The sequence below is a fragment of the Polyodon spathula genome, chromosome 5, assembly GCF_017654505.1.
Source record: "Polyodon spathula isolate WHYD16114869_AA chromosome 5, ASM1765450v1, whole genome shotgun sequence".
NCBI classification, from domain to species: Eukaryota; Metazoa; Chordata; class Actinopteri; order Acipenseriformes; family Polyodontidae; genus Polyodon; species Polyodon spathula.
The window spans coordinates 30352816-30376773 of NC_054538.1; the positions used below are offsets into that span (position 1 = coordinate 30352816).

Consider the following 23958-nt stretch of genomic DNA (forward strand, 5'->3'; position numbering starts at 1 on the left):
ATGCCAAGGGGGGTGTATATGTTGGGAAATGCATACAGTACAGTAAAAGGTTCTGAATGGTCCTTGTATAGGTGTCTGTCACTTTCAGAAAGTCAAAGACAAGCCACACTAAGGCAGCTCTGAGTAATATGATAGTATTGTCCATCTGGGTGCATTAATTTATATGCATTCCCGGTAGAAAAGTTGCAGTAAATCCCTTGACATTTTTATGCAACGATGTGTGTTGTAGTCACAATGAAGCCAGACAACCTTTCACTTTGGTACTGTAGTACAAGCATAATGATCAAGCAGTTGGAATTGTGAATATCTGCAGCACAGGAATCAGTGTCCCTATGCAGAAGAAATATCATGGGAAATAGGCTTTTCATTTCTTCTCTATAATATGGTTTAACAGAGGTGAATAGGTGCAGTATTCCAGTGGTGGAATTGCCTTGATATTTATCGTCTCACTTTTTGTAGTGTCATTGATGTCTACATTGAATGGCCAGAACACAAACACAAAAAATAGAGAACATTATGTAACACAATTTATGTTCCTGGGTAGTAGGTGTTATTTCCTAATTGCTTATGCCTCAAAAGTATAGAAAATGGCTATTATTCCCCACAAACTTTGCTTTTGTGACCAGGACAGTGATATTTTGAAATGTATCTATTTCCAATGAGAAAACGGCCGAATTTGTGTCTTTTCGTTCACATAAAGTCAGAAAAAAACAACATATGAATCCAAATTAACATGAATTTATACTAAAGTAATACAAAAATGACTACAAAAGATTTAGAAGTGAGTAGTTTTTCGAGATTTACGATTATACTGTAAATCACTTTCACGAATCAGCCCCCAAATGTAGTCTCCCATCATGTTCTCGTTATACTGTCCTTGGTAGCGGCGCTCAAAGTCCAGTATATCCTGGTGGAAGTGCTCGCCTTGTTCCTCCAAGTAAGCTCCCATGTTCTCCTTGAATTTATCAAGATGAGCATCAAGGATATGGACTTTGAGGGACATCCTACAGCCCATTGAGCCATAGTTCTTCACCAGAGTCTCAACCAGCTCCACATACTTTTCGGCCTTGTGATTGCCCAGGAAGCCCCGAACCACTGCGACAAAGCTGTTCCAAGCCGCTTTCTCCTTACTAGTGAGCTTCTTGGGGAATTCATTGCACTCCAGGATCTTCTTTATCTGTGGTCCGATGAAGACACAGGCTTTGACCTTTGCCTCAGACAGCTTAGGGAAGAAGTCTTGAAGGTACTTGAAGGCTGCCGACTCCTTATCTAGAGCTCTGACAAATTGTTTCATAAGGCCCACTTTGATGTGCAGTGGTAGCATCAGCACCTTCTGGGGGTCCACCAGTGGCTCCCACTTGACGTTGTTCCTCCGCACAGAGAACTCGGTCCGCTGTGGCCAGTCCCGCCTGTGGTAGTGCACCTTGGTGTCCCTGCTGTCCCAAAGGCAAAGATAGCAGGGAAACTTGGTAAAACTGCCTTGGAGACCCATCAGGAATGCCACCATTTTGAAGTCTCCTATGACCTCCCAGCCATACTCATCATACTTCAAGGCGTCCAGCAAGGTCTTGATGCTGTTGTAATCCTCTTTGAGGTGCACCGAGTGAGCCAGGGGAAGAGACGGGTACTTGTTACCATTATGGAGCAGCACGGCTTTGAGGCTCCTGGATGAGCTGTCAATGAAGAGGCGCCACTCATTCTGGTTACAGGCTATTCCTCGAACAGACTGGTCACATTGTGGCAGAAGCAGAGCCCATCTTGACGGGTGAAGAAGCTGGAAAAAGGTTGGTGACGCTTCCTCTGATCTGCGACTTGCACACTTTCATCCAACAAGTTCCACTGCTTGAGCCTAGACGTCAAAAGCTCGGCATTGGACTTGGTGAGACCAAGATCTCTAATCAAGTTGTTGAGGTCTTTTTGGTTGGGGTAGTATGGGTTTCTCTCCTCAGCTCCACCTCTGAAATTGTCATCTGGATCTACAACGTCTTCCTCGCTCTCTGACTTGCTGCTCTCTTCTAAAGACGGCTGCTCTCTCTCCGGAGGAGTGGCACCGGGGCGATGGATGAAGGAAGGTGCGGATACGTGATAGCAGGTGCATTCTTGCCAGTCTGACGTTTGGAAGGGTCCACCATGCAGAAGTAGCAGTTGCTTGAGTGGTCAGTGGGTTCCCGCCAAATTCTTGGGATAGCAAACTTCATGGCTCTCTTTTCCCCTCTGTACCATCCTACAAAAATACATTTATTTCACCCATGACTAATGTGTAAGAGATTCTCGCAACATTTTTCATATATGATATATTTTTTCAATAACACTGAAAATTGTAAAACATTTTAAAATTAAAAACTTTTACAATTTTAAAAAGTTTACAATTTTTAAAATTTTAACAAATTTTATAACTTAAAATTCCGAGCAACAATTGTCCATCTTACCTTCCAGAGTTTTTTTGCAGTGCTCGCAGGTGAAATGAGGTGCCTGACAGGCATGCCGAAATATGCCTTGTAGGCCTCACACATCTTAGCAGATGCTTCCACTGAGTACTTTTTCGCTCTTGTCTTGATAAATTGGCCACAGACATAGCAAAATGCGTCTGCCGGATGCTTGCAGCCTCTTGATGCCATCTCAGAAAAATGCAGATATGTATCCACTTACGCAGCTTGAACTAAATTGAACTGGTGGGCTTAAGGCCCCTGTATTTATACTACTATTTATATTACTGGAAAGTTCTAGAAAGTTCTAGAAGTTACTCCAAGTTTACTCAGCACTGAATCTATGTGGAATGTTCTGGAAAATAGGTACATTTCAAAATATCACTGTCCTGGTCACAAAAGCAAAGTTTGTGGGGAATAATAGCCATTTTCTATACTTTTGAGGCATAAGCAATTAGGAAATAACACTTACTACCCAGGAACCAATGTATGGCACAATATCCATGTTCTGCCATTTATATAAAGTGCTCTCTTGCATAAGTATTGTAATATCTTGTATCTGTACCAGATCTCTACAGAAGAAAAATGCACAGCCCACAATTCCATTTTCTTTTTTCTTTTGTAATTACATTTTTATTAAACAAGTTGAATAAAAAAAGAAGCACCCCCCCCCCCCCCACCCCCCCCCCCCCCCCCCCCCCCCCCCCCCACCAATTGTTTTTCTTTAAACTGTAATATACCATCATGGCAGTCTGTGTAACAAAGCAGGCAGATTATTAATCTTTAGTTTACAAATCACATTTTGAAAATTGTTTATAAATATTAAATACATTCAGTTAACATTCATGAGTAATTTGACTCAAGCTTCGAATGTGACGTGAAATATAGAATATACTTCATTTTATATATATATATATATATATATATATATATATAATATATAATAGTGTGTTGTGTGTGTTTGTGTGTATATATATAATATATTTATCACATGGCTGTAAATATCACATTTTAGTGTACCGACATTTATATGTCATATTCAATTATTTCTATTACACAAATAAAAAGATAATGTTATATTGTTTGTGTAATATAAACAGGTGATTTTTCCGCGATATATTTTAAGATATTACTATATATTATATATTTATTAATAGTAACTTCATTCTTACTTGTGAAAAGCATGCATTTTAAATCACATGTGACACTAGTAGCCACACTGTTTTGAGACACATAATAATCTGACCCCTCCTCCCAATACAACTTGCAGGTCTACTCTACATGACACTTTTGCTAATAACTGTCTATGGAGCCATGCTGAAGACCCATTGGCTCAAATTTTAATAATTTTGGCAAGGGCTGAAGTAATTCAGTGATTCTGTGTTTTTTTTCCCCCTCTGGTTTCCATAGAAACATTGCATCATATTGCAGACAGCTGGCTCCGCTGTTCGAGCAATAACACATTGACTAAATCAGTGCACAGTGCTAAATAGGAGTTAAAGAGATAGTGGGCCTTTTTGTTTTGCTGGAAGAAAGTAAAGAGCGAGCCCACTGGATAGGTTTTCTTTTCTGGAGGAATGCATGAAATATTTCTGTTGCATATCAAGTCATCTTCATCCCCAGTTCATGAAAGTTGCAGCTGGCAGCAGTGCAGGGTCCTAACAGACCTTGCCTTATTGGTGAGCTTCAGACCCACCTCCTGAAATATCCTAGCAATAAAGAGGTATTCAGCCTTTCTGCCAGTCCAACCCACCCTCTGTGTTCTTTAATGCTATGTTTCTGTAATTCTCCTAGAACACTGGTGCTGGGACACACCATTAGTTTAGAAAAGTCCACACCATGAACTGGAATTACCCTTCAGGTGCCATGGAATTTAACTAACAGGTCCCAAATAGCATTGAGCCTTGTTTTTTGTGCATAGAAAGCCTTTACTTTATATCTTTCAAAGTCACTCAAAGAGGAAACTTGTGAGCAATGTGTCATTTTGTCTAGAACATTCAAAGCAGTCCCATTTAAGAAAACATGTGTTAGCCATTGAATGGGGAAATGGCCTACACCAAGAAACTGACAAAAGATGTTCTGTTCCATATGCCTTCCAGAGAACATTGCTCTGAACAGAAATATATATAAAGAAGATCTGAGCCGATGCGTAACTCCTGTGAAACTAAAAAAGAACTAGTCAAAACTGATTTATGAGTACGAACATGTTAATAAAAATGTCAAAATTACAATTATATAGATATAGCAAGAATACGTACAGCAAAACACAAAGCTAGGGACAGTAATGCGTTGTGTTTTAAACCATACAGCCAGTTCAGTAACACTAACACTGCAAATTACTGTTTTGAACATCTTAAACTAAAACACAGATACACTAAACTGCTCGTATCACTGATTGTTTTAAATGACCATTTGAAGAGTTGATTCTGTTTGTTAGAGCAATGCTATAAAGAAAAACTTAAAAAGAAAAAAGGGATTTTAAAAGTGAGAAAATCAGTGCCAATGGGATATCCAGATTCTTTCATACATTAGCATACAACAGGAAACTGAATGCACAGAACATTCTTTAGATAGAATTAATGTTTAAAACTAAATTTCCCAAAACAATGCACACATGCATACAACAAAAATACAATCTGACTTTTTTTTTATTTTACAACATATTATATATATATTTATTTATTTTTTCAGTGTTTAAAAGAACAGTTACAAGACAGTCCTTACAACTTACCGGTTTCTGCATTTAGTAGGTTTTAGTTTTTATAATTTTCCAGACAGCTTATCTCATATTTCACTCCTAATAACTATAATCTAGAGTTAGGACCTGAATGAACCTTTCTGAAAACAACTCTTGCTCAGTAACTTGTACATGTAGTGCCTTGGCACCAAAACAGATTTATATCCTGGAATTGAAGACGAAAAAAAATCACAACAGACTGGACTGCTGCACAGCTTGTAATGACTCAGATTGTCAGCTTGCTGCAAATTTTCTATTCAAGAGCAGAGAAAAGGAGTGTTGTGCATCGCAAACAATCCTGGTTTTCACTGGCAAAGGCTGTCTGACCTCTTGCTGTCCTCTATATCCTCAATTACTGTCAGAGGAATTTTAGCAATAGAGAACAAAAATCTGCGTAGAACCTTTCCGAGCCAAGATGAGGTCTGGTCCTGGAGCACTAAGGGAGTTGCAGAATCAGTCACAAGCTTAAACATACATAATTTAACTGTTAGGAGGAGGTAGACTTTTTAAAGAAATGACGTATTTCTATTTTAAAGAATGCAATGTTTCTTACAGCTATATTAACCTGGGGCTGAAATACTCAATTTTTCATCCTTTCAGAAAGTGTAATCAGAACTTGTGGGTTTAGTGAAGTCTGCACTAATCTTCAAAGCTTCTGCTAAATTTCCCCTTTTCTTCATCAGCTTCAAAGAAAAGGTCCTGGAAGCAATTTTTGGTCCTAGAAGCCACAGAGAACATAAATGCACCTCAGTTCTTAACATACTGTACAGTAGATAATCCTATTGAGTGTGTGGCCATCTCTAAGATTAACTGAAGTAGTGCCACCCCAAACAAAAAACTCTAATTTAATCATTACCCCCCCACGAAACACAGTTTTACAACATCAAAGTTGGTTCACAGGTTTTCAATAAACATCTGCGGGTTATTTATTTTACTAAGTACTTTCACTCAGGAGTTTCAGATGGTTGCTATTACATGATAATTCTGTGAGATACACATTCTTTTTATAATATACCGTATCTCCAAGTCCCTTCTCTCCTTCCCCCTCCCGACACACACACCCAAGAGCAACTACTATCCCCCTTTCTGTGGAATGCTTCCCCTACATTATACAATAAAGCAACGTGAACGGAAGAGCTTTCACAATTCTGTCATTGGGGGCATGGCGTCAATACACTAGTGATCACAGCTGTATAATCTAATTCTATTTTAACAGATTGAACAGCATCTTGAGAATACTAAAGGATTTTAGTATAAAAAAGTGTACATGATTAAAACAAATTAGAAGAAATAGGATTTAGCTACTATGGTTCTTAACGGCATGGACTATATTAGGGTTAACTGGCTTCAGCTTGGGCAGCCAGCTCACTTCACTTTTTTGCAGGGGGGAAATATAATCAGTTTTGTATTTATTTGGTATAATTTACTCAAAATGTGTATCAGTCATATTGCACTGAAGTAAAGCCAGCACATACCACAGCACTGTAAACCACAAATGGAAAGATGAGTGGCTGGAAAGCACAAGAAAGGAAGCTGAGTGACTACATTCACTCTTTCAACACCCATCTTCTTCTATATTCACTACATTTCAATCTGTCCTGTATGATAGTAAAGCCATGAAAATAATGCTCAAGGATCACCTTTGATACAATGCAATCTTGAAATAGTAAAATATTCTTATCAACAGTTAGCAGTGACAGCAGGAATGTTTAGCATTCATTGATTCTGTTTAAATAATCATGATGTGGACATCTTGTGATTTCTTTATGCTTGTTTTCCTTTCTTTTTTTAAAATTTTGTTCAACCACTGCGATACACAACCCAAAGTATAGCCCCTCTTCGTGCTTCAGCAAAGCTGGCATCTAGAAAAACGTGCTGCATCCACAGCAGAGTGGTGTTTTGGACTCTGCATTGCTTCTGGCTCACAACAGGGTGAGTTAATACATTGAGTGGCATGAACAGAAACCCTATGCTTGGATGAGGGCCCCTGTGAAATGTAATGCACAGTACATTAAAATCATTGCAGTAGCAAAACCCAAATGTGTTCCTGTCATCAACACCACAATTCCAGCTTTCTTTGAATCTGTGTGAGATCCCAGTGTTAGAAATCGGAGCAATTAGATTTCAGCAGGGTTTTCAAAATAAGCCGACGACAGGCACAATCCACTGTCTAAAACAGTATTAGTGCCGGCTACTTTTATTAAAAAAATATTAAGATTATTTTGGGGTATTTCTTGTTATGAGATATTGGGTGGGTAATGTACAGAAGCTGTACTCCTTTAAGGCATACTGGGATATCAACTGAACCTGTGTCAGCTGACAGCAGAAGACTAATGGGAGAAGCTGATTTGAGGAAGAAGAAGAGAGTATGGAGAGACGCCAAGCCAAACTTAAAATAAATCTGGATGACTCTAATACTAGATACCAACAGGCACTGTAACATTTGTTCAAGTTTATCTTTATGAAAAACTATTTTATTGAGGTTAATGTTTAACACTTGGTACAGTATGCACACAAAAAACAAGTACATTTAAAAATATTGACAAACAGTGCACAGGTCATGAAAAAAAGGTATTTGTGACATGTACCTTAAATTAAGACACTTAAGAAGTCTCTGTGCTGCTAAATGCACCACCTGCAAGCCACGCATTGCAGTCATTCATTTTGCAATTACATAATAATGGATACTGCTGCACCTCATAAATTAACTTTTCTGTTTTGAGGCGTGACTTGTTTTGAGGCGTGGCGTGTTTTGAGGCGTCTGTCAAGGATGTTAAGTTTGTTTTAATTGGTCAGTTTCATTGTAGTCGTGCAACGAAAAAAAAGAGAAACAGGTTCTATTTTAGCAACGCAAAATGTTCTCAAAGCGATGTCGCTCACGTCGCTCTCTGCTGGTGTGGAAACTCCCATTTGACTGCAGTGACATCTACATTATTGGCTTGCTTGCTTGCGTCCAGTGTGGATGCAGCTTTAGCTTTAAGTCCACGTGTGTTGTATAAATCCAACATTACAAATCTTATCGTCTATGTATTTAAATATCTTGAGTTATCTGAGACTGAAGCAAAATAAATAAATAATAAATCAATACTAAATAAATGAATGGGTTGCTTGGATAAAGGCAGCAGCTAAAATAATAATAATAATAATAATAATAATAATAATAATAATAATAATAATAATAATAATAATAATAATAATATGCTGTCAAGTTACCCATTACAGTATACAACAAGTGTAATATTATGCAACTAAATTGAGGAATACCAACTTATTTATGAATAGCTTCAGTATCAAATGATAATAAATGAAATAGATAATCTATGAAAGGATAATCTCTGAAAGACAATATTTAAACTATTTTTGACTATATATGGATGGTTACTGCCTTTTTCCATAGTTCAGCTATTCCTTGCAGAGAATGTATACTTTGCTTACATTCCAGTTTGTTTATAGCCTTCAAAGGTCATACTACTCTGTATAACCTGTGTGATTTAAAGCAGTAGGTGTATATTTAAGTTGAGTGAAAAAGAATATTTTGCATCAGCGTATTCATTGATTTTCTTAACAAATACCAGTTCTTTTTCCAGCCAGCCTTGTATTACAGGGGCCTTGGTGATCCTAAAGTACATTTTTCTTCTTGTTGATCTTGTCTTGCTGGGAGCAGTGCTGAAATAAAGCTCCTTCATTGCACTAATGGAGTACTTTGTCAGAAACTACAAGCAGACGACTACTAATCTAACATATGCTTAAACCATGCAAACATGTGCCAATGCGCATCAATGACACAGGAGCCCCTACTACCTTGCAAGTGCCACATCAAAACTAATTGTAAACCCTGTTTCACCACTTTCATTTTATATTTGAGCCCCCTAAGTATATCAACTAAGTATGTGGTCCCACAACACTGTACTGACATTAACACAAATGCATAACAAAAAATGCACTGGCGAAGACTATTAAAGTTTATTTTTGTTACTATGGTATGACCTTATGGAGTGTTTAAATGAATTAAATGTGTCAAATCTTAAAATAAACTTGAACGAGAACCAAAAGTAGCTTTAACACCACAGACAGAAAAAAAACATGTAAAACAATCCCCTAGCTTCAGCAGGGGTGAGGAAATGTAACTTAGTTCCCTCTAAAGCACACAAGCTTTCAATGTAGAAGTGAGCAAACCAACAACACAAATTGGACTTCAATTTCTGCAGACCTGTTCACAGTTCACTTTCTTATGAACTACGTGTTACGCTCAATGGAGCTCATAAAGTTCTTTTGGAAATCCAAAAAGATGCACAAAATCTTCACAATTCCATAACTGTATTCTACTGTCTAACTGTCTATTTTTGCATATAATTAACACAGTGTTCATGGATGACTCAATAATTTTGTTCACATCATTTACAGAAACACCACTGCACAAAATGTCACACACAAAGACACATATGTATATATAGCTTTAGAAAGTACAGAGACGTTTCCTGTCTCTATCTTGTTCTTGTTCTGTCTGCTCTTGAAAAAACCCACAAACCAAATGACAGAATACCAAGGCAGGGTTTTTTAAAATTTTTATTTATTTAAAGTGTGCAATTTGGAAAATGCAGACGAGAAAATGCGGTACTTACATTGCAGTTTGAGGACTCGTTTACATTTGGATTGCATCCATCGACCCATTCTGCATTGTCAGTACTGCTGGACTGTCTGCTCTGGGTCTCATACTCCTTCAACTACGAAGAAGAAGAATTTAAAAGTCTGCTCAATTCTTTTCAATAAAGGGAGCCTGCTCGAGGGGTCAAAGAGTACACACTGCATGCTGTAAAGATAGCAGCATATCGACATCTATCAAACACCACCACCATCACCACAAAATGTAGTCAACTGAATAAAAACACAACACTAATATTTATTTTAATAGCCTAAAGTCATTACAGTCACTTTTTGTTTTCGGTTGGTTTATCTGTAGAAAAATCCCATGCCAAAATACTGTACACATTTGTCTTTAAAAAGGCATCCTAACTATATCCATCAGGGAAATTGCTGAAATCTGCCATGCTAACTTTCCATAAACAAAATGTCCAACCCATGCAAACTGCTGTGGTCAGTAAATTGTTTCATGAACACTTTTTTTTTTTTTGCTCATTCTAAATAAAGAACAAACACATTTTCTCTTAAATCTAAACCATGTGTATATAACTATTTTTTATTATATAACTCCACACTGTTAAGATTGTTCTCACTATAGCCCAGCTTACAATTTAACTACAATGTAGTTACAAATCAGTATGGGGAAAGGTTACAAAAGTTAGTGGATGAGCCTGAATTTGGAAATCAGGACTTTCTGGCTTCCCAGTGCCAAACCTGATCCACTAGGCCACGTTCAGGCCACCTCTATTGAGCCAAGTTCTGTTTCAATTAGACAAGTAAGCAAAGGGGTAACTCCTACCCTGGCCAGGGCCTCCTCCACAGTTATCATCTTCTCTTTCACCATCATCATGAGTTGGATTCGCTCTTCATCACTCATTGTGATCTCACTGGCCACAAAGCCAATGTCCTCTCCTGCACATCAGTGAAAGTAAAGAGAAGGAAGGAGTTGTATAGCAAACACAAAGTGTCCAGACACAACTATCAAAAACGGACTACATACACTTTAAAACAAGTGCATATAAACAACACAATTTACAAAGAAATAACTTGTGCTGCAGAAATAAACTTCCATGCCAGGTATTCCTTCAAGCACACATGGCTGTACCTTTTGAAGTCTGCCGCATGACTCCCTTCTGTGACTTGCGAAAATTCTGCCAGAAAGACTTGTTTTTCTTTTTGCAGTCCCCCTTTCCTTTATCAAAAAAAACAAAAAACGAACATTAGTCAAAAAATCTTGTTCAAGCATTTCTAGATCAACTACCAGCACGTTTAATGTACCCTAAAGTCGCTGATACACTAAAGTAATAGGCATTCACTACAGCTTTGATACATATGCTTTGATCATTTTTAACTCATTGCATACAGGTCTGCTAAACAATAAAAACATCAGAATGAACGCTCAGACAGATGCACCCTGGAACAAACTCCATGAAGTTGCCATGCCTCTGGTGGAATGGGCAGTAGGCTTTTCTGGAGGGGGCAAGTTGGCTCGATCATAGAGTCTTGGCTGTGTCCGTAATCCATTTAGACAGCCTCTGCTAAGACAAGACTTTACCATGGGACTTAGCCCCATAACAGACAAAAAATTGTTCAGGCTGCCCCCAACTCTGTGTTCTGTCCACATAATACACTAGTGCCCACACCGGGCAAAGCGTATGGAGCTGCTGCTCCCCGTCAGACTGGAAAGAAGGCAGGAGGGAAGTCTCCAACTCCAGAGTCTAGTTGATGTGGAATGCCAATGATGGTTTCGACAAAAAAAACCCCAAAAAAACAGGATTGGTACAAAGTGTAACTTTTATTCTGGCTTTTGCAAAACTTAAGCAGGCTTTTGCAATCGAAAATGCTTGCATCTCACCCACCCACTAAGCAAGAAAGCTGCTTTCAATGATAAGTACTTCAGCTCAGCTGAATGCAAGGGCTCAAAAGGGGGCTTCATAAGTGCTTCAAGCACCATGTTAAGCCTACAAAGAGATACAATGCCCTTCATAGGCGGCCAAAGCCGTCAAGCTCCTTTTAAAAAATGTCCCACCAGGAATTGAGGTCCTGGGGAGACTGAATCAGTTTTGAAAAGGCAAGCTGAAATGGCTGCCAAACAGATCTTTAGTGTAAAGGGGGATTTCTCCTCATCCAACAGGTCCTGTAAAAATTGCAGTCTAACTACTATGAGACAGGTCATGGGTTAAAAACAGGCACCACGTCTGAAAAAAGTCCCACTTGTACCCATATTGGGAACACGTGGATGCTGCTCTGGCATTCTGCAAGGTGTCAATGACCCTGTTAGATAACCCCAGACAGCTCAAATGTTGCCGTTTAGGGGCCCGACCCAGAGCTGCAGACTCGAAGGTTCGGGATGCAACAATGTCCTCTGTCTGACTGAGCAGGTTGCAGCGTCTAAAACAAGGAGGCAGTGTGGTCCGGTGGTTAAAGTCCTGGGTTTGTAACCAGAAGGCCACCAGTTGAAAACCCACCTCTGCCACTGACTGACCCACTGTGTGACCCCGAGCAAGTCACTTAACCTCCTTATGCTCCATCCTGCGGATGAGATGTTAAATCAGTGTCCTATTGTAAGTGACTCTGCATATAATGCACAGTTCACAGCCTACCTCTGTAAAGCGCTTTGTCATGGTGGTCCACTATGAAAGGCGCTATATAAAAATATATTATTATTATTATTATTATTATTATTATTATTATTATTATTATTATTATTATTATTTCTTTTTGTCACTTTACTCTGTGCTTTAGCAGTGTGAGCTGGATGAGACCCATCATAGCTCTGACAGTTTCTGCACGACTGAATCACTCCTACTGTTGCAGCAGAAGCTGTACTGATTATAGCTTTAGCCTCTCTCATAGCTTGTTCAACTTGACGTGCAATCTCCATTGTCTTATCGAAAGTCTAATTCAACTCCAGAAGTAAGCACACTCGTATCCTCGGTATTGCAATTTTTTCCACGTGTTGATCATGTATCATTTCCTCCATTAAATTTTCAAACTGGCAGGTACTCAAAAGGTTCGTGCAGATTATCTGAATCTGTATCTCTCTGCTAGTACATTTACAGATGGTTTTCATATGTGCAAAAAGTCTTAGAATAGCACGAAGCACCCGCTGAGTTATCCTCTGCTTCGGGAAGTGTATAAAATAGACGCTGTCCCTCAGCTCCAATTTAATGTAAAAATATTATTTTTTTTCTCTCTGGCAATTTTTTTCTTCATTACACGCAACTAAATAATTCTCAAACAAAATCCTCCACTGCTTCCATGGCACTGTAGGTCGTGCAATGTGAGAGAAACTCAGTTTTGTAAAACAGTCCCGAACGATCAGTAATGAAAATGTCCAGTGTATTTATTTTAAATTTGTATTTACTTCACCAACAGTTCAAAACATCTGTAGATACCCTCAGTTCTTGTCGCCAATATGTGGAACAAAACACTTTGTTAAAAGAAAATAAATAACTTGAAGTAGTATAAGTTCACTGTAAAGCAGCCATTTTATCTAACCCCTCTCTGACGCATTCCCACGTTCCTATATGGAAGATATTCAGTTGAGGGTACTATAATCATTTTTAGGTATAAGGTTAAGACATGACATGCACCCTACTCACAATACTTCAATACATGTCTTGTTAAGTGCTGTTTTTTTTTTAATTATATTCAGTCCATTAATCCTTTTTCAACTGTTTTTCAACCTCCCTTTTTGTTTTTCATTTTTCAAATACTTAAAAAAACATTCCTTAAAACATTCCTTAAGCCATTTGAAATGGTTCTGGATTCTGTTGCTCCAATATTGGGTGTATTACATGTTTTGTCTCTTAGCAGGCTTTGAGACCATCTGGAGAGCTGGGACATAACAGACTTAAGACATTTACAAAAATATGACTTTAGTGTTGCTCACTACTACACTGCTACCTCTTCAAAACTGATCTTTAACACTGGTAACTAGCAAAGCTACAAAGTCTTTTTAAACATCTCTGGTCTGCTATGTGTTTGCAGCTAAACAATTCTGAGCATTTTTATTAGCTGTTGATATTGAGGAGAAGGTTTTTATTATCATTATTTCGCTACAGATATTAATAGAAGCCAACAAAAGAACAAACTGAGATAATGTGCATTCATCACTCCCCCGATGCTAATCATTATTCAGAGCCAACACAGCACCCAGCAGTAAAGTCATCTCCCACAGACGCTAGGAAAACATGGTGCGTGTGTCAGCCCAATACTGTGCGTTAAGATTATAACATTTCAATTAAATTCAATATAACGCCAACCTGACCACTGACCCACACTGCAACCATAGAGGCAACTACATTAACACTTAGTACATGAGACTATCAGCAATAATCTGTGGATTTGTCTGGGTTCACTGTACAAATGAAAATATTTGGGGCTATTGCCACCATGCTAACTTTTCAATATTTTATGTTTGTATGTTATGTAATATGTTTTTGTGACAAATGTTTTTTTTTAATTCAGAAAAATTGACAAAACAAAACTAGCTAACAGCAACATTGTAACAAACAAAAACACAGTTTTTAGAAATATGTATTTTAAGTTTTAATGTCAGAACATGAACATGTTTTGGTGACGATGTTAATGCGCTCTGTCAGAAAAAAAACCCCAACACTTTGTTGTTTAGAAATCCAATCAAAAGATTACATTAAGATAAAAAACAAAACAAAAATGATTTAAACAGTACCAACCTACTGATCCATCTTCAGAGCTTGACTTGGGAAGGGACAGCCTAAAAAATAAATAAATAAATACATAAATAAATAAATAAATAAATAAATAAAAAGTTACATTTTAAAACAAACAAAGGAAGACAGCAACTTTAAATTCTAAGCACATGTGCCCCGTACCTATCAGATGTTTTTTTTTTTTTGTTGCTCATTTTGTTATCCGGTCATTTTTTTTTACTGTATTCTTCTTTTGATTTCCAAACTGAATTACCACCCTATGCAGCTTTATCTGGTTACAAAACCCCTGCCTGTCACTACAAAACAGCCATGTTCTAGAAGCCAATCAGAGACAACAGTGGGTAAAAACAAGCACGAAAGAGATCCTGTGCCAAGATCACTGTGACCCTCCCATAAACAATAGGGCTTTTCACACACAAACCTGACTTACTGCAACTGCAGCACTCACATGTTACCAACATTTTTCTCTTTCAGCGGGGGGGGGGGGGGGGGGCCGGGGACGTTGAGCAAAATATGTACTGTAATACTTTAAACTGCTGCTAGATGGCAGTGACGCAATCAAGACTGAGGTTACACAAATGCAAACTGCAAGGTTATGCACTACTTTCAATTCCCAATAAAGAGCAAAATAATTCACTCAGCTAGGTGGTAGTCTTTCCACAGCTATTGCTACTGCTCTTCTTTTAACCTTTTCAGGACCATGCATTTTTCAGTGGGATACTACCCCAGGACCACCAGTTTTTTGGCTGCAGTTGTCTCTTTTATAAAAATTCACTAGATTTTTTATAGAAGCTTCTTGGAAATGACGTAAAAAAAAAATTTCGGAACACTTCCAGAAACATTATAAAGTACTTCAGAAACAATATAAACTATTCACTTTTTTTAACACAATATTTCACATCCTTAGCACCGTACTAAAGCTGGGCATCAGCTAGTCCCCAAACTTTTTTGTTGCGATTGGTACTAACAGTATGCAGCTGGGGATGATCACGAGATAGTACTGTATTAGCTAACATGCAGCTTAGTATGCAGCTCTGTACTAACTCTGCAAGTTCGTTGCAATTGACCCTAAATGACGTCTCAAGAAAAAAAAAGAAAAATTAGGAAGTAAGCGTCAGTCCCTCCCCTATGCAATGATATGTGTTTCAAGCCTGTACTGCAAAGTACAGGGCCCTGTAAGTCATCAAAACAAAGTGCGTTTGTTATCGTGTTAACACAATCACGGCCCTAGAAGCCCACTTCAGTATGATCGTGTTAACACAATCCCAGTCCTTAAACAGTTAAGATCTCCGACTGCATTACATTTTGAATATTACAAATACATAAATAAAATCATGCAGCAGTATACAGACTATTTTTTAGACATATATATTTTAATAAAGCAGGAAAAGCAAGTTTATAGCCAAGGCCCCTCTTACTACCAGTAATTTGTTAATGACTATTTTGTTCCATAGTACCTTGTGATATTTTGTTCAAGAAAAATTTAAAAAGGAATCAAATCCAACATGCACTAGAAAACCATCATTCCTCAGCGGTTATCTTTTCCACTGTTTAGAGGTTGTTGGCAGCTTTTGTGCATATCAAGGGCTCATTTCTCCCTTTTTCACTTGCGGCTTTGCTTTTCCAAGCAATTTTCAAGGGATTACTTACGTCATTTGCTAAGAAAACTCTATACTGTTAACTTTTCAAAAAGTTGTAAAAACCAGGCAGTCGGGTGATTTGTTTAGCCTGAAAAAAAGAAGATTGGATCCATCTGCTGCCGATGTCACCCCCTCTGAAAACGAATACTCCAAAACACAAACAAAACTGTTGGAATTTATTGTGCCTCAGACATATTTATAAAAATTGCTGAAATTTGCTCCGTAAAAATGGTTCACATCACATTTGGGCTATATATTTCAGTTTTGTTTGTGATACTTAAACTCAGGGATGGTCTAAAACAGTTACATTCAATCCATCCCCAGTCTGGATTCTAATGGAATGTGTACTGTACAACCCAAGCCATTGTTCTCCATCAGTTTTTGTCTACAGAAGGCGTTACTGTACTAACGAACCAGCTAAAATCCTGGTGGTGAGCACACAAAGCTCCCTTTAGATTTCAAACAGTTTGAATCTGTTGGCCAGACCTTATATAAACCCATAATGAAACTGGAATTAAGTCACATGGGGTGAAAAGATAATTGCCTCAGGGATCAGATATTGTGCAAGTAGTTCCTGAGGTGATAGGAGCCTCAAATTATGTCATAATTAGGGGTCTACTTAAATCATGGTAAATGCATGTATTTTTCGCGAATCACCTCAGCGCATCAGCATGACAACCGTCTGGACTGAGCTAAGTAGGGTACATCTCTGGGGCCTTTAAGCGGGCATCTTCCATCCTCTGTGTTTCGTCGACTAGCCCACAACACCACAAGAGGGCTCAACAGTGATTCTGGCATCCTAGCTTCATCCCCCCTACATCCCCCACTCAACTAAACCCATCTTACTTACCCATACATCAGCGTTTCTTTCTTTCTATTGTGCTTGAGATCCCCAACCAGAATCTTTCTGTCTCAACCACAGAAAGTTGCTGCTCTTCTCTGCTGCATCAGGTAAGTTCTTCACTGTGCGATGCAACTCTTGCCCACCGAATCTGACGTCTCTGAGAAACTGGACTGTAGAGTGTGCCACAAATCCTTGATAACCCACCTCCACTGGGTAAACCCGGACTCTCCATCCTCACTGTTCCGCTTCAGTGGCTAGTTGAGCATACTGCAGTTTCTTCCTCTCGTACGCCTCATCTACAGCATCCTCCCATGGCACTGTTAACCCTACCAGCTGAACATGGCATGCTGATCCAGACCACAAGACAATATCTGGTTGAAGGTTAGTGGTGGCAATCTCAGGTGGAAAAATAAGCCATTAACCAACATCTGTCAGCATCTTCCAGTCTCTAGCACCTTCCAGTTGTCCTGGGTGAGGCTAGCTTCTAACACCTTTTCTTGGTGTTTGCTCTCCTGGGCGGAGGAATGTTGTCTTTAATCCATAATGTTTTGATGGAACTGTTGGCAACTTATTGGTCAAGTTACGCTTGTCTTCCAATGCAAAAATCTTGAATAACCTATCTGGAAGCTTTGAAAAGACCAACAGTTCCTACCAGATTTAAATTAAGATAAACTGAATGGGTGTCAAGTCCATATCTATAACACTTAGCAAAGGGTTTATGCAACTTTTAACTCCAGCTATTGGTGTTAACTAGAAAAGTATTTGTAATGTCATTCATTTTAAAACAAATTCTTCTTCATAGTGCTAAAAGTAACTGAACTTGCCAAACATTTTGAAAAACATACCCTAAGCAGTAAAATGATATTCAATTTTCACAGCCCCATTCTGCTGGGTAAAAGTTAGGAATCTCAACAATACGAGAGATTTGTGTCCCTCCATTCATGTGCTAACTGTATCCCAAAAGTTAATGATGCAGTGAAACTTGACATCAGACTGCACTGCACGTCTGACAAGCAAACAGCCATTTCATTCAATGGGGGTGGGGAAGGCTTTATTTTATTGTAGACTGACATGCAGCCTCTAATTGAGTTGTATTCTACATAGTGTTGCCACTGCCTTGGAAAGACTGAGATAAAGCTTTCTTACGACCAAGCCAACTGCGGTTAGTAGATAGCATGCCCTTTGAACACTAAAATAAAATCTAATTCTCAATGGTATGTCTAAACAGAACTGGTTACATTTCAATTTAAATAAGAAGTACATTTTGTATACAATAATCACTGGCTAAGAGAACACCCCTCAGGAAGCAAGCCAAGTGTTCATTTTACCCGAAGTGTTCTCGAAAAAGAGAGTTGACCACCGGATGAGTTATCAGGTTACAAAACAGTACTGTATCATCAATAAATACAAAAATATTTATTACTTGTCATGACGCACGTGCATTAACATATGAAATGAACAGAATAAGAGAAAAGCAATAGGCAAGTGTATGTTAATAAAATATAATAAAATTTATAATAACAACTAACTGACTCACTAAATTAACAAAACTCCTCGAGATACATTAAGGTTAAAAATGAAGCAGCAGCTCTAGCATAACCGATGAGTTATCAGGTTACAAAACAGTACTGTATCAGTATTGAATCAGTTAGCAAAGCATTGTTGTCTGTGCCAAAAAGGTGTTCTTTTAAGTGAAGTTCCTGTTCCTTTAGGTGGAACATTTAGAATGGGAAAATTCTGTTTCACCTCAAGGTTGTTCCCTAATCCAAAGTGTTCTCTGAGCAGGTGTTCCTATATGCAGAGACGACTGTATGCAGTGATACTATAATGTGTGTTTAAACAATTATTTTACATTACTCAGCAACTCACAGGGAATCCATTATATATATATATATATATATATATATATATATATATATATATATATATATATATATATATATATGAACAGATCTGGCCGTAGATCGTGTTCGTGCCCCTTTAAGAATGCGACCCAGAAATAAAAACTTTGATTTTTAAAGCGCTTTCGCGCACTTTTATTTAAAAATAAATCAACAAACAAAAACAAACAAACACCTAGGTCTCATTGCGCACTAACTAAACGTATGCAGGTCCCTGACTAACACGCAGGACAGCTAAGCTGTTTACCTGACATATAACCCAAAACAAACTCTAATACAGATTTTTATAAAAAACAAACATAGGTGGTGGTGGTTGTTGTTGTTGTTTTTTTTTCTAAATATATATATATATATATATGTATATATATATATACTATATATATATATATATATATATATATTACTAATTTATTAATTTATACAAATAGAAAAATATTTTTTGAATTGATTTTCAATAAATAAAGAAATAGAGTGGGGTGGGAGAGAGAGGTTGTAAAATGTAAACAAAAACTCAAAAATAGGCTGGAGATCTGATTGACAATGAAGTATTCTGCATGTATTGTCCAGGAGGCAGGGCCATAATTAGTGTAAAAACTGACTGCTCCTATAAATGTATTGAATACATGATCATTTATTTACCAGGAGCAAGGAGTCTGGAGGAAAATGGGTCTTCAGTATTCTTATCAAATTTGCATGAACCTGAAGGCAAAACAAGGCTACAGGGGCTTGACCTTGCTGGCATCAGTGTGAGAAAGAGGGTGGAACACAAAGAGGCCCCCATTTAATTATCATATCATTATGTTGCCATGGCAGCGGCCCTTCAAGCAGGGAAAATAAACAGCGATCCATTTCCCAGCAGAAAAATAATGTCTGCCTCCATTGTACAATACTATTAGAAAACAAGTGAAAAAGATCTTCCTTTAACACCACACCTTTGTATTAATACTATGAATTAACCTGTAACAAACTGACGTTAAAAAAGTTACAGGAAATCTTTTATTTTTAATTCAATTCTATTTACTTTCTTTTATTTTTGGTTTTTTAAACACAACTTTCCTGTGAGTGAAATGGATATTTAAACTGTATGATTATTTATTTTTTTTAATGAAATTCCTTTGTTAACAAATATCGCTCACAGAAAGCTTTTAAAATGCTTTTAATGCATATCTTAAATTGCAAGAGCTTCAACCAAAAAGATTACATCTACTTCGGTGGTAACTGCATATGATAAAACAATGAGCTTCATGATCTGAATCTCTTTAACCTTTGAAAAAAAATGTGACCTATGAATACAAAGCACTTCAACAGCTCACTTATTCCCTTTACAAATTAGCTTGATGTTATCTCTGGCAATGAATGCATTAGAAATATTTCAGACCACAAAATGCATCTCTGGATATTAAAAGGCATACACTCTATTGCTAATACCCACATTGTATGGCAAGAGACCACTTGTACAACAGAGTAGATGTGACTCTCACTCAGTACTACACAGATTGCTTTATCTTCCTTTTTGGAATCTGATTTTTCTTTAACACCACTGTACAGAAACAAGGGCTTCTTCTCTGAAAATGTCCTGTCGGCGGGACTCACTCCTGTAAGTGCGTATTATCAACTTTAACACGTGATGGGTTTGTTCAGGAAAAAAACTGAACTGACAATGATGGAAAGAGAAGTCATTTACTTAACCATCTAGCTTCCTCAGAACTATAATGAAGCTAATTCAGGAGCCATTCCTATCCAACCTTGTCAACTGCTTCCAAGGGACCAACAATGTTTCCAACTAGAGCAAACTTTGATGACAGTTACCTTACATCTCTATTGGAGACATGCAAATCTACCTGTGCACGAAGATCAAATGATGTGTCTATTTTTAAAATCCCTAAATTGAGATCTCATATGGGCCAAAGTGCCTTTGTATATCAGGCATCTAATCTTTGGAATTCATTGCTTTCAAACATAAAAAGGCCACTTCACAATACAACTCATAATTATTTTAAATCTGACTAGAGTTGCAAATACTTTAAATATTGTCTAATACTAGGAACATGTACATTTGAGTTGTTTACTTCTATGGTTTTATTTTGTATTACTGTTTTTCTGATTGTTTCTGTTTTTGCCCTGTTTGAATAATTGTCTCTTTTTTTCCAATGACTTTATAATGTTATTTCTTGCTGCCTTCTCTTTGTCCAGAACTTAATTAGAAAATGAAGTGTACATCTCAAAAGGTTCTACCTGGTTAAATAAATACTTTTGAATTTTAATTTGAAGTTTGCAATCTAGTTAGTAGACCGTTGTTTGCTTTTAACTGCAGCCAAAATAACAAGTCAATCAGCAGATTATCTATCCGGAAGTAAATCTTACTTGGCAAGAAATAAATATACATATATCATGGAGTAGCATAATATTAAAAGTGTTTATAGAATGTTTATTTGGAAACAAGGTCTACAAAAACAGAACAGAACAGAACTCATCAAAACCAAAACTGTTTCAAACACTTAAAATACCAAGAATCAACATCCCCACTGACATAGCAGAAAAGCTTAACCACAGGTTGTTTTAGATTAGTTTTAGTTATTAGCTGCTATCTGCTGACCATACAAGGCAGTAGCATCAGTGTTTCTCTTACACATCTGACAAGGGAGACTTCTGGTTACAAAGCAGCTTGCGTAAAAATATCACAAATAGCCTCATATGAACAATGCAAATCGACCCAATACATTGAGACAGGATGTAGCATTTAGAGTTCAAGGTAGCAGGATTTTATTTGGATTTCCTGATGCACACATGGCCTACAGATACTACTAATCAAAGTTGTCTTGGCTCTTGTTTAGTGTTTCACAGTGATACATAACTGCTGCCTGGAAGCTACAAGTTCTCTAAGTTGCCCTGTTTAGAGGGGCAGGGGGGGGGGGACGACATAACCCTGTCATTGAAGCCCAGGCTCATTACAGTTCCAAAGATAACACCTGACCAGCTGCCATCTTTAAAAACGATTTAACCATTGAAAACAAGCAAAACTGCGTGTCAGGCAAGTTTTTCTACTCATCAATTTAAGGAAAATAATCTCCCTTTGGAACACCCACACACATGGGATAATTCACTTTCCTGAGGCAAATACTTTTACTGATTTGCATTTATCATGTCTTCACCCACTTCCCCTGAACTGATACAAATTCTGTGGTCAGCCTGAGGGGACTCATCATCCAGCAGGGTCCATGAGATGTTGTGATGAGTAAGGGTTTCTGCATATACTGTGACAATAAAGGCTATCTAGAAGGGGATGTCTATTTGATGCATGCAAATTATAAAATTGTCCCCAGATATAGTCATCTACATTCTGTGATTAAAATATGTTAAATTATGTTTAATACGATTTATTTAGGTGTTTGTGTGTTTGTATATGTTAAGATGTCAGGAGTCTGAATATAGAACTGTGTATGTGTGTGATCAAGTATCTTTGTGTGTAGTTGGGGAGTGTTTAGTTTGGTAGTTTTTTCTGTCTTTCTAATTTTGCCTCCTTTACTATCAGGACACTCCATCCAATGGAAGACACAAAAGCAGGAAGCTCAATATTTGCGAATCGCCCAAGGTCAGTGGGAAATGTGGAAGCACTGTTTTAGCGGGAGTTAGTGTGGCTTTTATGTTGGTCACTTCCGTAAGTGTCCAGAACACATGAAGGTATCTGAGGCATTCATCTTATCCTGTTTTAATACAAATCCTAACTTGGAATGTTATGTGTCCAAGTGGTTGAATCACAAGGGATCTTGGGTCAGTCACTGACTATATATGAAGACATGTTTACTATCCTCCACCCCAAAGGACAGTTTTGACATGCATTTGGCCATCTGTTTTGTCAGTTGTGTTTTTAAAACTATATATATATATCCACTGCAAAATTATCAGTTTCTCTGGTTTTACTATTTATAGGTATGTGTTTGGGTAAAATGAACATTTTTGTTTTATTCTATAAACTACTGACAACATTTATCCAAAATTCCAAATAAAAATATTGTCATTTAGCATTTATTTGCAGAAATGACAACTGGTCAAAATAACCAAAAAAGATGCAGTTGTCAGTCCTCGAATAATGCAAAGAAAATAAGTTCATATTCATTTTTAAACAACACAATACTAATGTTTTAACTTAGGAAGAGTTCAGAAATCAATATTTGGTGGAATAACCCTGATTTTCAAGCACAGCTTTCATGCGTCTTGGCATGCTCTCCACCAGTCTTTCACATTGATGTTGGGTGACTTTATGCCACTCCTGGCGCAAATATTCAAGCAGCTCGGCTTTGTTTGATGGCTTGTGACCATCCATCTTCCTCTTGATCACACTCCAGAGGTTTTCAATGGGGTTCAGGTCTGGAGATTGGGTTGGCCATGACAGGGTCTTGATCTGGTGGTCCTCCATCCACACCTTGATTGACCTGGCTGTGTGGCATGGAGCATTGTCCTGCTGGAAAAAACAATTCTCAGAGTTGTGGAACATTGTCAGAGCAGAAGGAAGCAAGTTTTCTTCCAGGACAACCTTGTACTTGGCTTGATTCATGCCAAAGCTGCCCGATTCCAGCCTTGCTGAAGCACCCCCAGATCATCACCGATCCTCCACCACATTTCACAGTGGGTGCGAGACACTGTGGCTTGTAGGCCTCTCCAGGTCTCCGTCTAACCATTACATGACCAGGTGTTGGGCAAAGCTGAAAATTGGACTCATCTGGGGGTGCTTCAGCAAGGCTGGAAACGGGCAGATTTGTCTTTGTGAAGGGCGCATGAATCAAGCCAAGTACAAGGTTGTCCTGGAAGAAAACTTGCTTCTTTCTCCTCTGACAATGTTCCCCAACTCTGAGGATTGGTTTTTCCAGCAGGACAATGCTCCATGCCACACAGCCAGGTCAATCAAGGTGTGGATGGAGGACCACCAGATCAAGACCCTGTCATGGCCAGCCCAATCTCCAGACTTGAACCCCATTGAAAACCTCTGGAATGTAATCAGAGGAAGACGGATGGGCACAAGCCATCAAACAAAGCCGAGCTGCTTGAATATTTGCGCCAGGAGTGGTATAAAG

At 38.0% G+C, this 23958-nt stretch overlaps 1 protein-coding gene across 9 annotated transcripts in view; it reads right to left on the reverse strand.

Moving 5' to 3' along the window:
* The window catches only part of LOC121315828 (SAM and SH3 domain-containing protein 1-like), a 356703-nt gene that overhangs the window by 27048 nt on the left and 305697 nt on the right, over nucleotides 1-23958 (reverse strand). For 8 of the 9 annotated variants that reach the window (XM_041250298.1, XM_041250297.1, XM_041250302.1 and 5 more), the window contains exons 5-8: nucleotides 14505-14545; nucleotides 10910-10996; nucleotides 10604-10716; nucleotides 9786-9887 (exon numbers count right to left, since the gene is read on the reverse strand). In XM_041250298.1, coding sequence (XP_041106232.1) covers nucleotides 9786-9887; nucleotides 10604-10716; nucleotides 10910-10996; nucleotides 14505-14545 — 343 coding nt within the window. The remainder of the gene's footprint in view (nucleotides 1-9785; nucleotides 9888-10603; nucleotides 10717-10909; nucleotides 10997-14504; nucleotides 14546-23958) is intronic. The other variant, XM_041250299.1, reaches the window with a different exon arrangement.